This window comes from Galeopterus variegatus, unplaced genomic scaffold (assembly GCF_000696425.1).
Source record: "Galeopterus variegatus unplaced genomic scaffold, G_variegatus-3.0.2 Scaffold555, whole genome shotgun sequence".
Taxonomy (NCBI): Eukaryota; Metazoa; Chordata; class Mammalia; order Dermoptera; family Cynocephalidae; genus Galeopterus; species Galeopterus variegatus.
Window position 1 is genome coordinate 417,485 of NW_007726666.1, and position 15,843 is coordinate 433,327.

General features: G+C 38.2%; 1 protein-coding gene across 1 annotated transcript in view; it reads right to left on the bottom strand.

Annotated features, from left to right (window-relative positions):
• FAM160A1 (family with sequence similarity 160, member A1) overlaps positions 1-15,843 on the bottom strand; it is a 100,051-nt gene that overhangs the window by 80,458 nt on the left and 3,750 nt on the right. Inside the window, exon 2 of the mRNA XM_008570014.1 lies at positions 7,822-8,448. Within this exon, the coding sequence (XP_008568236.1) occupies positions 7,822-8,448 (627 nt within the window). The remainder of the gene's footprint in view (positions 1-7,821; positions 8,449-15,843) is intronic.

Sequence of the window (15,843 nt, forward strand, 5' to 3'; positions counted from 1 at the left end):
AAGGGTTGCGATCCCGTTGCCGGTCCCCGGTACGGGTGCGACACCAAGGGTTGCGATCCCGTTACCGGTCAGTAAAAAAGAAAAAAAAAAGAAACAGAAGGTCAGAAGGGGGTGTAGGTTTGGGTATGGTAAACGCGAAAACAATTATCCATAGACGTGTTGTTGCCTCTCCTTTTCCCTCCCTGTTCCCCAAGCACTCTGTGCATCCCTTGGAGTAGTATCATCTTTTTTGCATTTATTAGTTTATTGCCTATCTTCTCCATATCACCTGGTCTCACTTCTTCACTCCAGTCCACACTGGAAGTGTGGATGGTTCATCCAGTCAAACACGTTGAGTTTCAGATGCTGGCAGTACTTCACATTAGTAACATACCCAGCTCAACAACAGAGTACAGACCAGGGAGGTCTCAGCACGGAGAAGCCAGATGAAGCCATGGGAGGGGCACAGTGCAGCAAAAATGTCAGTGAGAAAAACAGATGAACTATTTCAGTACTGGAGAAATCAAAAGATTACATACATTTCTCTGTTCTGTTTCCTAGTAATCTTTATTTACCCGTTCATTTACTCACTCATTAAAAAAAATGCTGAGCACTTACTTCAGGCCAGGTACTACGTTAAGTACAGGAAGTACAACAGTAAACAAGATAGTACATTTATCTCTTTTTCAAAATGGGGCACCTGTGGTCCCAAAAAAGAATGTCCTCTACTTAAAGTACTAACTCCTTGTTAACGTACCCAAACAAATCACTTTATTTATTTATTTGTTTGTTTGTTTCTGGTGGCTGGCCAGTAGGAGCTCCAAACCCTTGACCCTGGTGTTATAACACCGCTCTCTAACCAACTGAGCTAACCAGCCAGCCCACAATTGGCATTTGTTCCAGTTTTGAACGTGACCCAAATGAGTTGGCTGTTATAAATTAGCAACCTCTGGCAAAAGAGAACAGAGACCAAAAGTTCTCCTTCAAGAGAAATCTAATCTTGATGCCACATTTTAAAAATCAATTACATTTGCTAACTCATGCTAAATTAACCACATAACAAAGGCTTTAATTCTGCATAGAATTTCTCCCAGTTTCTTAACTACTTTGAGGCTTTGAAGATGAATTCATAAAGACAAACTTAATTTGTCTGACTAAAAAGCTGGGAATAACTATTCAGTATATCAATATAATTACAGCAACATTAATTTTCAAATTACATACATCGGTGACAGTAATTAAAAATAACATATACTAATATTAACTTTTTAAAATGCATATTCTGAAAAGGGCATGGCTGAAATGCAAAGAGAAACCTGCCCATACAGAAGGTTACTGCCCGTACAGAAGGATACCGCCTGTACAGAAGTGGTAGCCGGATGGGGAGTCCCGCAATGTTCCTGCCAGTACAAAGTGGGGCTAGATAACATCTCTGCTATCTTCTTCAGAATGGCAAAGAAACGTGGGAGAAAATATTCTGCAGAATAAAGAATATTACCTACTCTTAAGAACAAGATTCCAAATCTTACTGCTGTTTATGTCCTCCCTTCCAAGGCTCTGCTCTGAGTTCAGATTCATTCATCCCAATTACACGTATTTCTAGAACACAGACCATGGGTCAGACACATGTAAGGTTGGTGCTGGAGAAAGAGCAGTGAACAAGTCAGACCAGGTGAGCTGGAGAAGACAACAAATAAACTAATATGCACAAGAAAGACAATTGCTACCCAAGGGAATAAAGAGTGCTGTGGGAAGACAAGGGAAAAGCAGAGGGGACAACAGGTTTGTAGGTCATTTTTCCAGGTTCAAGAGTTTAATAGCACAACCTGCTTTCTTTCAAACTGCATTTTTAACTTAAAAATTAAATTACAAAAAATTTAAATATGTATGTATTCAGCACCTAATTAAAGATAAAATGCCCATCCACTATTTTAGCCTTTTATTGATCCAGACCACAATAAAGTAATTATAAAACATTATATTTAGGGCCGGCCCGGTGGCGCACTGCTACAGTGCGCCGCTTGAGGGTTCGGATCCCACATACAGACCGGTTCCCGCTCACTGGCTGAGTGAGGTGCGGGTGCAACACCGAGGGTTGCGATCCCGTTGCCAATCCGGTCTGGTACGGGCGCGACACTGAGGGTTGTGATCCGTTGCCGGTCACGAAAAAAGACAAAAAGGAAAAAAAAAAATATAAAACATTATATTTATTTCCAGCACATCAAGTATTAACCCAATATTTTTAATTTATCTTCTCTCAAGAGTCTCCTTAAAAGAAACTAATCACCATATAAAACCATATGAAATAACACAAAAAAGCAAACAATTTCCCTGACAGCAGTATAGCCTGGTAGTTGCTAAGACCATGGGTTTTAGTATCAGACTAACGTAGTTTTGAACCAGTTTCTTCATCGAGTTGTTGCAGGGCTTAAAGAAAATAATGCATGTAATAAGATTAGCATAAAAGTTTACACACAATAATGTTTCCAATGGAGGAAGAAAGATATATACAGAGCACCAAACAAGTCAAGTAATGTCGATGTTTAGCTTTAAACATCTAATAGTACCTGGTTAATTTTAGCAAAAACAAAGATTTTTAGCAGATGGCTTTCATCTGAAGCTCACAGCAAAACACCTGGTGGGGACCATTTGATACAACTTGCCAAAATTAAAAGCCTCATAAATTTTGGATATGGGATAAATAACTTTCTACCTGTGGCTGTGTGCCTAAAGGTCACTTATATTAATTTGCATTTCTTGATTTCTGTATACGCTGTTGTGTACATTTGCCAATATGTAACAAATGGCACAGGCTTCACTATTAATACTTGGTTTTTAAAAAATCAAAAGAAGTGATAGGATCATTTAGTCATTTGTTGGCACCAGATTGTTCCCTAGAGTATCCGCATTCTTCTTTTCTTGGGAAAGCACGTCTTGAGATAAGCAGCAGCAGAACCAGCAAACTCTTCCTATCAACTATAACAATAAAAGTTTCCAAAAGTGGTCCAATTTCCTGAAAGAGTCATTACTCTTCCAACAGCCTGATGCTAACACACTTTGACAATCATACTAATTAGAGAAAGCTATTTGTCAATTGTGGTCCTTAGCTGGATGGTTAATAGAGTATGCTTTTATCTCCAACATAAAGAGGACTTTTTTTTTTTTAATTATGTTGTCAGATGTAATTATAGAAAACTGGGTACAAATGAGATTACAGATCTATCCTGAGGGGCAACTTAACACAATGAAGCTTGTGTTCCATTCTAGCAAATAAGGTCAGCTGGAGATGTTGTTTTCCCTCCAATTTTAATGAACTGTACAGTGTTTTAAAGCACGTTTTTATAAAAGCAACAATTACTCAGTAAAAATCTGCTTATAAAACAGTAAGTGGAAATCTAAACATTAAAAACATGCTCCATTCTTGTCCTAATATCTTTAAATATTTTAATTATCAAACATTACAAACATACTAAACAATAGAAAACGATCAGCAAGACTTAACAATTTTAACATTTTTCCATAATTTCTTCAGAGCATTCCTTTATTCCAAAAAAAAAACTTACAAATAGAACTAAACACTACTCCAATCTTATTACCATCCCTTCTTATTCTTTCACCCACCCAAAAGTAAGCAGTCTTGAACTTAGCACATATTATTCCTGTGCTTGTTTTTTTGTAATTTTACTGTATGTATATATATATATATATATGTATCCAGAAAAACAGTATACACTGAGATTTTGTGTTTCACAACTTTATGTAAATACTAACATATCGTGTGTAACCTTTTGCTACTTACGTTTTTTATCTGACATTTTTTCGATTCTCTGGTGTTCACACATGTAGATGTAGTTACATGCTAATACATGTGATTTATTCATTTTGAATGCTGAATAGTATTCCACCGATGTATGAGAACAACAGCTTATCTTTCCTTCATATATTTCTATTTTTCTCTTCTTCAAATCTATTGAACATCTTTGTAATGTATCTTTGTGACAAAGAAAATAGCATGAGTCTGATTAAGGAACCTAAAATGGAGCCAAGAAGGCCACCTCAGCTTGAGGTGAAGCGCATCTTGGCTAGGAACACTCTGAACTTTTGCTAAACTTTCACATTCAGCCAAGCTTCAGCCAATCACAGGCTGCCAATTGATACACCGTGCCCATATAAGGCAAATGCCTCATCACACAATGCCAAATAAGGCAAATACTGAGCTGTAACCAATCATGATGTTTCTGAATGTCGCTTCTTCCTTTTCTCTAGCTATAAATATGACCTGTACATGTGGTGGCATAGAGCATTCTGAATGGTCCAGACTGCTGCCCAATTCTAGAATCCTTTACCGAGTTCTCAAATAAACTTTTTTCATATCCCAACCAGGTGGTTGTTTACTTTGGTTGATACTTGTAAACATGTGCTAGATTTCTCTAGGCCAGATATCCAGAAATCAAGTTGCAAGATTGCTCAGTATGCAAATATTCACTTTACTAAATATTGCCTTACAGCTTTCCTAAGTTATTATGTCAATTTATATTCTCAAAAGTTCTTGTTTTTTCCATACTGTTGACAACATTTGGTGTTATCAGATGTCTAACAGTTAGCCATTCTCAGGAGTATTAACTGAAATCTCATGGGATCAATTTTCATTTCTCTGATTCTATGGAAGATGAGCATATATTTACTGGCTTTGGGTGTCTTCTGGGAATTGTCCATTTACAACTTTTGCCCATTTTCCAAACGTGTTGTTTTAACTTTTTCTTATTAATTTGTAGTATTACAAATATTTTTGCATATTTGGGGTACCAATCATTTGTAGTTATGTGCATTACAAATATTTGTTCCCAATCTGGGTTCTGTACTTAATTCCAGTCTTTTCTTTAAGGTTGGTACTTCATAGTATCACCTGATATTTTATTACTTATGCACACACGTCCTTGAGGCAGACTGCCCGGGGTTCAAATCCCGACTCTACCTCTTAGCAGCCTTGTTGGCCTTGTACAAATTTACTTTATGACTCAATTTCTTCCTCTATAGAAAGGGAATAACACCAATACCTATGGTTGTGAGGATCAGATTAGGGTTCAAATCCCGACTCTACCTCTTAGCAGCCTTGTTGGCCTTGTACAAATTTACTTTATGCCTCAATTTCTTCCTCTATAGAAAGGGAATAACACCAATACCTATGGTTGTGAGGATCAGATTAATTAATACATATAAAGCACTGAGAAGTGTCTAGCACATAGTAAGCTCCCAACAAATATACCATTGTTAACATTATTCATAATTAACTCAACTATTCTTGGCCCTTTACACACTTTTAGATGACTTTTAGCATCAATTTGTCACATTCCATGAAAAACCCTATTGGGATTTTGATTTAAATCACATTAACACCTCACAAACTACACCTTACAATTACAAAGGGAAAAGTGTACTTTCACAGTGAAGAGATCTAGTATTCACCCTTAACCAATCAAGTGATTGAATGTTGCATCACCAAGGTGAGACAACCTAACACATGCCTCTTGCTGTAATACAGTAAGAAGTATAAGCATCACCTGTAAAATATTCTTGCTAAAAATATCTAACCTAAATTTCATCAAGCATGTAGACTTAACTCCAATTCGCAGGAAATACAGGAATAGGGCAGAGTTAAAGTACACAAGAAACAATCAAACAAACCCAGAATGTGGGGTATTCTACAAGACAATGTCCTGGTCTCTGAAAAAGTCAATGTCATAAGGAAGAAAAATGGCAGGTTGTTATATATTATAGAGACTAAGAAGATATGACAGCCATATGTATACCTTGTGTTAAACTCTAGTTTTGGGGGGTGCTGTGAAAGTAATTTGGGGCATAATAGGAGAATGATATTAGAGCATATTAAGGAATTATTGTATGATCTTCTTATGTACAATAATGGTATTGTGGTTATGTGGTCCTTATTCAAAGGAGAAACACACTGAAGAATTTAATGTCCACGACTTAATTTCAAATGGTACAGCAAAAACAAAAAGAACAGATGATAAACCAAAAAATGGCAAAATATTAGCAATTTTGAATCTAAGTGGTGTGTATATGATGTTCATTTTAAGCGTTCTTCCAAATTTTCTGTATTTTACTTTTTTCATAATAAAAAGCTGTAAAACAAAAATTGCATTAACTTCATGGATTGATTTGCAGGAATGTCCCACCTATACAGTATCTACAAACTATGGAGCTTTCTGTTTATTCAGATCTTCTTTTATGCCCTTCAATAAAGTTTTATCATTTTCTCCATAAAGGCTCTTCATATATTCGTTAGATTTATTTCAAGATAGCTCATGAATGTGTTGCTTTTCTAAATGGTATCTTTTTAAATTGCCTTTTGCATATTAGTCAAGTGAACTACCTGAATATTTTGATGATTTGTTAAAATACCTGCTCTCCTTTAACAGCAGAACTACCCAAAACAATTCAAATAAGCCAAAACCCAAAGCTTATATAGCTTCCTCAGAAAACTGCCTTTTTTAAGACTTTATTTTTTTTAGAGCACTTTAATTTTTCACTGCAAAACTGAGCTGAAGGTACAGAGATTTCCCATACACCCTCTGCCCTCACAAATGCACAGCATTCCCCATTATCAACATCCCCCACCAGAGCAGAACCTTTGTTACAATTCATGAACTTACACTGGCACATCAAAGTCACCCAAAATTCACAGTTTAACATCAGGGTTCACTTTTGGTGTTTTACACTCTATGGGTTTGGACAAATGTATAATGATATGTATTCACTATTATAGTATCATACAGAATAGTTTTGTACCCTAAAAATCCTCTGTGCTTTGCTTGTTTGATCTTTTTTACTGTCTCCCTAATTTTGCCCTTTTCCAGAATGTCATATAGTGGTAATCATATAGTATGTGGCCTTTTCAGATTGGCTTCTTTCACTTAGCCATATGCATTTAAGGTCACTTCATGTACTTTCATGGCTTGGTAGCTAATTTCTTTTTAGCTAAATAATATTCCATTGTCTGGATGTACCATAGTTAATTTATCTATTTACCCACCAAAGGACATCTTGGTTGCTTCCACATTTTGGCAATTACGAATAAAGCTGCTATAAATATCCATGTTCAGGTTTTTGGGTGGACCTAAGTTTTCAGCTCCTTCAGGTAAGTTCCAAGGAGTGTGATTGCTGGGTCATATATGGCAAGAGTATGTCTAGTTTTGTAAGAAATTGCCAAACTGTCTTCCAAAGAGGCTTTACCATTTGGCATTTTCTACCAGCAATGAATGAAAATTCCTGTTGCTCCACATCCTTGCTAGCATTTGATGTAGTCGGTGTGGCCCCTGTACACTAAATGCCAGTTGAACCCCCTCCTCACTACCCCATATTCCTATGACAACCAAACACACTACAATTGGTGGTCATTATCTTCTGATAAGTTAAACCAATTAAATTGTGAAACCAGCTGTGAGGGGCCTTACCACATGCCATGATTCAGTGGTGTAAAATCAACCTGAAAAACTAAGAACGTAGAAAGCATGGGTTTTACCAATATCTCAGGATATGCTCTTAGAAAAAACTAAAATATTTCCTAATGCAATAAAAATGAACCAAGAAATGGTAACACATCTAATTTCCTATGTTGGCTTATTTTGAGCTGACACTGCTCAGCCAAAGAGCATCTCAATCTAGACTCCTCTACTCCTTCCAAAAGATTTCCTCTAAGCATCTTTCCATAGAAGGTGCCAAGTACAACTTGTTGGGAAAAAGGAATAAAAATGTATTTAACATTAGCACAGGAGAGAAAAAGGGGAATGGGTGGAAAACATGCCAAGGAGAGGGACTTACTGGACAAAAGTAGGTGTTGTCCACGATGTGATGTGCTACCACACTGTTCTCGGCAGAAAGAGACATGATGAACAGCAAAGCATCCCGAGCTTGCTGGCCTACTGTCCCCTCTCGGTGAATGAAAGGGATCAGAAGGGAGAAGATGAGGAAATTGGCAGCCCCTTGGTCCTCACTAGTGTGGAAGAAGAGTTCCAGAATGGATGGATCTTTGGCAAGGATGGAACAGAGCTGATTGAGCAGGACCACCAGCTTCCCCTCCACAGCAGGGGTGGTTGTTCCTGAACAAGAGCTCAGCAACATCATCAGGGGCTTCAGAATGGGCTTGTGGTGCAGCAGAGGCTGGTGTGACTGGGTGACCAACATCTCATACATCTTCAGCTGCTCAATTTTAGTCTCATCGGTAAATTCCCGTCTCAAGCTCCAAAGGAAGAGTTTCTCCATGATGTTCTCAGAGACCACAAACTCCAGAATTGGCCCCATTGCAGCATCCTTGGCTTGCTCTTCAATCAGCAAGAAGAGCATGTGTTCTACATAATTCTGCACAGCACTGGCCTCATCTGGAGGGATGAACCCATATTTTGCCTGGGTGTTCTTCAAGGGGTCATGCTTCTCTAAGATTTTCACAACCTGTAACCAAATCAACATTTGTCATCCACCTGATGTTTATCATTATTACAAAAACACACCACAACTGATTTTACCAAATCTGCACTAAAAATGCAGGAGCCATGGCCCACACAAGATACATGTGAGCATTGCATATCTCTCTCTCTCTCTCTCTCTCTCTCTCACACACACACACACACACACATAAAATGAAGGGGTAAAACTATAAAAAGATGTTTAAAGATTCTCTCTCTCTCTCTCTCTCTCTCACACACACACACACACACACACACATAAAATGAAGGGGTAAAACTATAAAAAGATGTTTAAAGATGTTCATTTATAACTGGTATAAATTTTGGCAACCTATATAAATTAAGCTACATGCATTCCTTGGACTATTACTATGAAGACTATTGAGCAACGTGGAAAATTGTAAGTAACATGTTAGATGAAAAAGTAAGCTAGTTGTATATGGTAGATCTGTAATTGTCAACTATGTCAAAAACATGTATATAAAAAAAGACTGAAAAGAAATATTCAAAAATAATAATCATTTCTACATTCAAAGTGATAAGTTCTTACTTTTTCTAAACTGTCAATAATATAATATTGCTTTTTAATTTTAAAATATGTTAAATTAGTAAAAGGGAGCCTGACTACTCGTGTTCTCCTATAAATAGAGTTCCTTTGGCTATTTCAGCAAAGGAACACAGCCACCCACATGTCCTTGACAGAACAATATCTCTGCCTCCTGTACTTGGATGGGCACCCTCTTCAACCAAGCATGAAGCAATAGGAAGGGTGAAAGGAAACCGATTAAGAAGAGAAATACAACAGCAGAATCAACCTGTTACTGGCATATACTGAAACTAAAAATGAACGGTTTGAACACTGTTTCTTTAAGCTGAAGAAATTGAGAAAACCAATTATAAAATAAATCCCTAAAGTTTGTAGTGATGAAAAAGTATTGGAAATAGTGGTGATGACTGTGAATGTAGTGAATGCCATTGAATCATACTCTTAAAAATAGTTGGTGGCGCACTGGAGAGTGCGCTGCTTGGGAGTGCGGCGGTGCTCCCGCCGAGGGTTCGGACATACTCTTAAAAATAGTTGGTGGCGCACTGGAGAGTGCGCTGCTTGGGAGTGCGGCGGCGCTCCCGCCGAGGGTTCGGATCCCATGTGGAGACCGGTTCCCGCTCACTCGCTGAGCACAGTGCGGACGCAACACCGAGGGTTGCGATCCCGTTGCCGGTCCCTGGTACGGGGCGCAACACCGAGGGTTGCGATCCCGTTACCGATCAGTAAAAAAGACGAAAAGGAAAAAAAAAATAGTTAAGCCAGCATATTTTGTCATATAGACTTTACCACAAAAAAAATAACAGTAAAAAAATAAATATATCCCTAAATAGGTCATTTCACAGCCCTTGTCTGTTTCCCTCTCTTACCATAGCTGGCATTTGAATGCTTCCTACCTCCCTCAGTCCATTGATACTTACTTCTTTCTACTTTGAGACCGAGAAATTAAAACAATTTTATATCTCAACTTCCATTTAATTTTATGACTTGGAATTTCTACCCAATAATACCCATTCAATTTACTCCCTTTAAAATGTAATTTCTAAACAGCCAAATATTTTATAGATGTCTTTATCCTTGTTCCTTCTGCCTTTCTGAATTGCATGGAATATGTGAGTCTTCTGCAGTACCCTCCTGGCCCACGTCTATGATGTGCTCTTACATGTTCTGGATTTAGGTTATAGAATTTTTGCAAGTCATTGGGGAAGCTGGCAAATGTACAATGCTACGCCAGCATGCATGAGCAATGAGGGAAATTTATTTCTCAGGGAAAGGTCTAAGTTTCTACCCTGTCAGAAGCAGGACAAAGGAAACTTTATAGACCAGTCAAGTACATCCTTACAGAATGAATGGATTCCCACAGAATCTATAATCTTTACCAACTTCCATTAAAAAAATCAATAATGCTGCATCACAAAGAAAAAAATCACCTCAACACCACTAAGTTGACATTTTTAATGAGGAAAGCCTTCAGTTAGCAGCTACCCAGGAAGTACATGACCCACTAACTGGTGACCACAGTGCAGCCACTGGACATCCTCTTCTCTTTTGCTGCTCACCTGACTCCAAAGTGCACCCACCATCCTACAACCTCCACCAAGCCCTCCAGAATTCCTAGCAGGCCTGACGACCCCACTGGCGGCAAAAACACTGGGACCTGGCTCTCCCCCTTTCCCTATGCTCTGGGTCTCAACAACATCTCATAGCCTGTGATCACATCACGGTACTGCGCTGGTCCAAAAGGGGCCTCCACCTCAACACCGCCCTTCTCCAGTCCCCAGAGTCCATCACTTCAAGGCTCCACATGCTGTAGAACAAATTAGCTACACGCTTTATCAGTTCTATCATTTCAAAGTCCACATATTGAGCTTACTTACAGGAGCTATCTTTACAGCTAAGCCTCAGGGTAAAAATATAATTACACATCTCATGTGTGCTCAGACTGTCTAAACTGTCTAAAACTGGGATTGTGCCTTATACATTGATAGTGGTGTGGCAAATTAACTCAATCTTTCTGGAAAACAATCTGGCAATATGTAACAGAAGCTATAAAATTGTTCCTGCCCTTTGACTTGTTAATCTGACTTTGGGGAAAATGCCCCAAGCAAACAACCCAAAAATAATTTGTTAAAAAATGTTCATACCCATGATATTTTCCACTAATGAAAAATAAAAATATTATTGACCCAAGTGGTCAAGAATAAGAGAATAAAAATCAAAATGGTACATCACCATACAATAGAGAATTAAAAATGAACACTAAATGGACTATATCATTACGTACAAATATATACATAAAATAATTTAAGTTAAAAAGCAAATATATTGACAAACAGATGTATGATTAGAAGTGAATTTCAAGAGATATAAATGAGATTTTAAGGTTAATTAGTTCTTTCCTGTAAGTTGATCTAATTTTGTAATATAATAAAAAAGAAGTAAGCAAAGGAATTTTTTACTAATGTCTAAAAAAAGGACCAAAATACTGAGTTAAAAACAATTAGTAACTGGAAATCTCCTAATTCTCAGAAATTTCTAAACAATATAAATTCATAAATATGCATATGGATTTATATTAAATAGGTGCATGTAAATATTTTTTACATATCTAAATGTATATGTGTAATATACAGCAAAATTCTTTATTTACATGACCACATATTACATTTTTCTCATCAATTAACCTTCATTCATATCATTTATTCAAATGCATTCCTTTGCAAACAGACCTTTTTTTTTTTTTTTTTTTTTTTTTTTGCTATGAAAACCTTTAAAAGAGAACTGAGATTTTGATACAGAATGCAAACTGTTGACAGCTTCCATACTGAAGCATTACCCTCTTTAAAGTAGCTCCTTTGTACTAACTTCTGAATTAGTAAAACATGAGAACAGCATCATAATAACCCACAGAGATACAAGGTTTGTTGCTCATCAGGAATGGAGCAGAAACATTAAGACTTCTTTACTCATTCCCAGCCCCGTTGCCATGATTTTACTGCCTGGAAGATGGGTGTGTTAAAACCAGGGCTTGTGAGTCACGGAATACACAATGCTCAGCAAAGTGCTGATTATGCCTGTATTGCCACATGTCCTTCACCTCTCTCCTTAGGTGTCAGGACCCTCCCATGTCCTCTCCCTTCTAGGCAGACACACCCATGACCTGCTTATACAAGTGGCTCTGGGGACCCACACCCTGTGACTGATTCCTAGCCTAGCAGGAAATGCCAAAGAAGCTTCTTGGCTAGAGGACAACTTGCACTGAAATACCAAACAACTTCTAGCCTGATGTCCCAAGTTTGCTGACCAAATGGTGTCATAGTTCTTTCAGTTTTTGTAGCCTGATTCCTTATGTGACCTAGACTTTTCCCTTTTTTTCCTTTTGTGCCCTCTTCTCACATCACTCCCATCAAATTTCAGTATTCCTGTGTCCCTGATTTCTGCATGCTGCCGAGCATCACCCACTTACCAACTCTGACCTTCAGTCCCATGGATGCCATGACTCCACGCTGCTCACAGTGGCTTCCCCAGGCCTTGCCCATACCTGTGATATCTACTATCTTATATTCTCAACCTTGCATCAGATTTCCCAGCCTCAGCTGCTTCTCAGCTCTATACTCTCAGTCTCAGGGACTCAGTTCAGGGGGAAAAAACACAATTAACAAGGCTGGAGGAATCCCAGTAGGTAAGAGAATGAAAGAAAGCAAAATACGCTTTGCAAATATTTCCTTTACAAAACAAGTTCACTTGGTTAGGATGAAAATGCCATTTAATAAACTAATTAACACCTGATAAAGCCCACACTCATTAAGTAAAACAGCTGAGTATATGTATGAATCATGAGTCTGGATCACATATAGATCCACATGTAAATTGCCATAATTCTAAAAAGAAAGAAACACACAAAAACCAACAGTGTGAACAATGGTGTTCAAATGATCATTGCATCAATATAGCTACATTTAACAAATTTTAAAGCCATTCGACCTATAAATATGAGGATTATTGGACTAAATAAGATTAACAAATAGCGTATTTCTTTCATTAAGTAATATCAGATACTCCTATCCTTAGCCCTTCTGATGGCCCCATCAGTCAGTGATAATGGGCCTGAATTTCAAATAGTCACAAATTCTAAATAGGAAGTTCTAATACTTCCAGAATGAAAGATCTACATAAATCACATAATTGCACTTCAAGCTTCACACATGATTGCCCTGCATGACAAACACAAGTGTTTCTCTGTCAGGAGATTAGCTTCGACTCCACTGCAGTATTGTTCTATGTCATACACACATGCATGTATCAATAGGTGATTATGCTACTTGGGTTAGAGCCTAGTTATTTCAAGAAAGTTACATGATTTAACCCCATGTGTCCAAATCCTTTGGAATGCTAATTTAAAGTGGCTTTGTGGAAAAAACCGAGTTACTAAGCAACATTTTCCATCACACAGAAGGGTAGGATTTAGCTACCTTAAGCCAAATTCCATTTGATGTACCAAATAACAACAACAAAACTAAGTTTCCATCAGTCCTTGCTCATTACTAACAGCTGTGTCTTCCAATGTGGAGTATTCCCCGCACACCTACTTCTGCAGGGAGACCTTTACCAAGTCATTTCTCTTTATATGAAGATAACAGCTTTATGATATGTGTGCACTTGTACCAGTTGTTTAATATCAGCTCCAGTCCTGAGTTCGAAAGACTTATCTAAGTCTGGCATACAACAGGATAAAGTAGGTGCTGTGAAAAGGACTCAAGAGTAATGATCTATATAATAATATTCCAGAGAAGACTAATTTCAACCACAGCAAAAATCAGACTTATCACTGGGAATACAGTAGGAGAGCTGCCGGCATTTCAACATGCTCAACCACGTTAGAGTCCAATAGAAGCACAAGTTAATGCCTCAGCCCTCGACCTCAGGAAGCATAGCTTTTGACTGCTTTACCTCCTACCGGCAAGTTTAGGGCTCCCTGCAAAGCTGGGAAGAGAGATAGACAGAAATTTTCAAAATGTTAACAAACATCAATTTACTAAGATATTCAGAAGATTAATCAGAGTTCTCTAATACCTCCCAACTTTTCATCTCTCAAAGGCTTTACTTAATTTTTCTCTGTCATTTAGCCTACGACAGGGCACAGACAAAAGAGTGAAGATGAACAGACCAAGGGAATGAGATTCACATCCACGTGTCAAATCCATGTATAGATGCTCTGTACTTCTTTAGTAGGTTCAGGCTCCTTGGAGCTCTACACAGATACCACACCTAAAACATATTATCTATTTTTCATTATTGTGGGAAGACATCTGAGTTAATTATCCACCAATCTAGATGGTTCCATTTTTTTTCCCATCCCCACCCACTCCAAGATGAAAAAGGTTACTAAATCCACTGGCTTCCTCTATAAATCATCATTACTCTATTTGAGCTCTTTTTCTTAGACTAAAAACTTGTAAAACAGCTTATTTTTGGAGGCTGAAGGTAGTGAGAAGCAGCTCTGGGCTATTAACTAACCAGACGCAAACTCAGAAATGTGCGATTCCAACTGATTTTTTTAAGCCCACCTCCTCTGTTCTCCTGGCTCTAAAGGCAGTCACCATTTAATGTTCAATGCTTAAAAGGAGCAGGGAGAGAATGAATAGACCAAGGTCCATGAAGCTTCACAAAGTACAACTGTGCCATTAAAAATAACTAGTGTATTAGGGGTTTAGTTCACATGGCAGCCTAGCTGAACAATGAATCTACGCTTCTTACCGTTATTTTTGCCCTCTCTTCCTTTCAGAAAAAGCAAAGATGCAAAGGCAAGAGATAAAAAACGGCAGTCTACTAGATTATAAACTACTCTTATAGACTACTATAAAAATTAAACACATGCACACACTTTTTCATATCACTGAATGCAAGTCCAAAGACCTTACTGGTAGTAAAATCTATGTTTTAAAACTAGTGCATGTTCAAAGCTGTTTCCTAAGTTGCCTAGGTATTCTTAAGTTGTATTTCATATTTCCTGCCTTTCAGTTCAATAGTGTATTGAACATCTACAATGTGCTACACTCTGTTCTGGGTACTGGGGATTCAGATACATTACATACAGTCTCTGACCTTGAGGAGCTTGTAATGAGGTAGGAAAGAATATACTGCATATACAATTTTAATAAAAGGTGGTTGGTGTAACAGTGAAAGAACACTCAGGGTGATATTGGAACACAGAGTAAAGCATGAAAGAGGGCAGGGAAGGTTTCCTGGAGGAAATGATGCTCCATGTGAATCCTGGTGAAGCAGAGGCATTTAACCCCAGGGAGGACTAGTCCAGGCAGAAAGAAGAACAAGTCCCTAAGGCACAGAAGCATGAAACATTAAGATCGGCACTGCCCATGGTGGGGGTGGCTGGGAACGCCAAGCAACTTTGCATTTCTGGAAACTAAATGAGAGGCACAGAGTAACAGAAGCCTATGTGCTTAAAAAACCCTATGTGCCATCCTGGCCTGTAGGTGGCCAGGTGCCACTGAAAGGTCCAACTAGAGGAACGACCCAGACAGATGTGGGTTTTAGATATGTTGCTCTGGCAAGTTAAGGTTCAAGATGGCATTTCAGAAGGTGAGAGGAAGTACAGGCTAGTGGCTGCTTCCTACAGCCTAGAATCTCCAATGTCACTATTATGGATGAAACTATTCCTGAATGTCTACTCTACAACTATTCTGGGAGTGTCATGAGATCACTGGACCTGGGGAACAGTCTGGAAGTTCAAGTACACCATCGGCCACTGAAGTTCTGTCCCTTAGTGACCCCCCCCCCCTGAATCATAGACTGCCTTGATGGTTGGCTGTATAATTA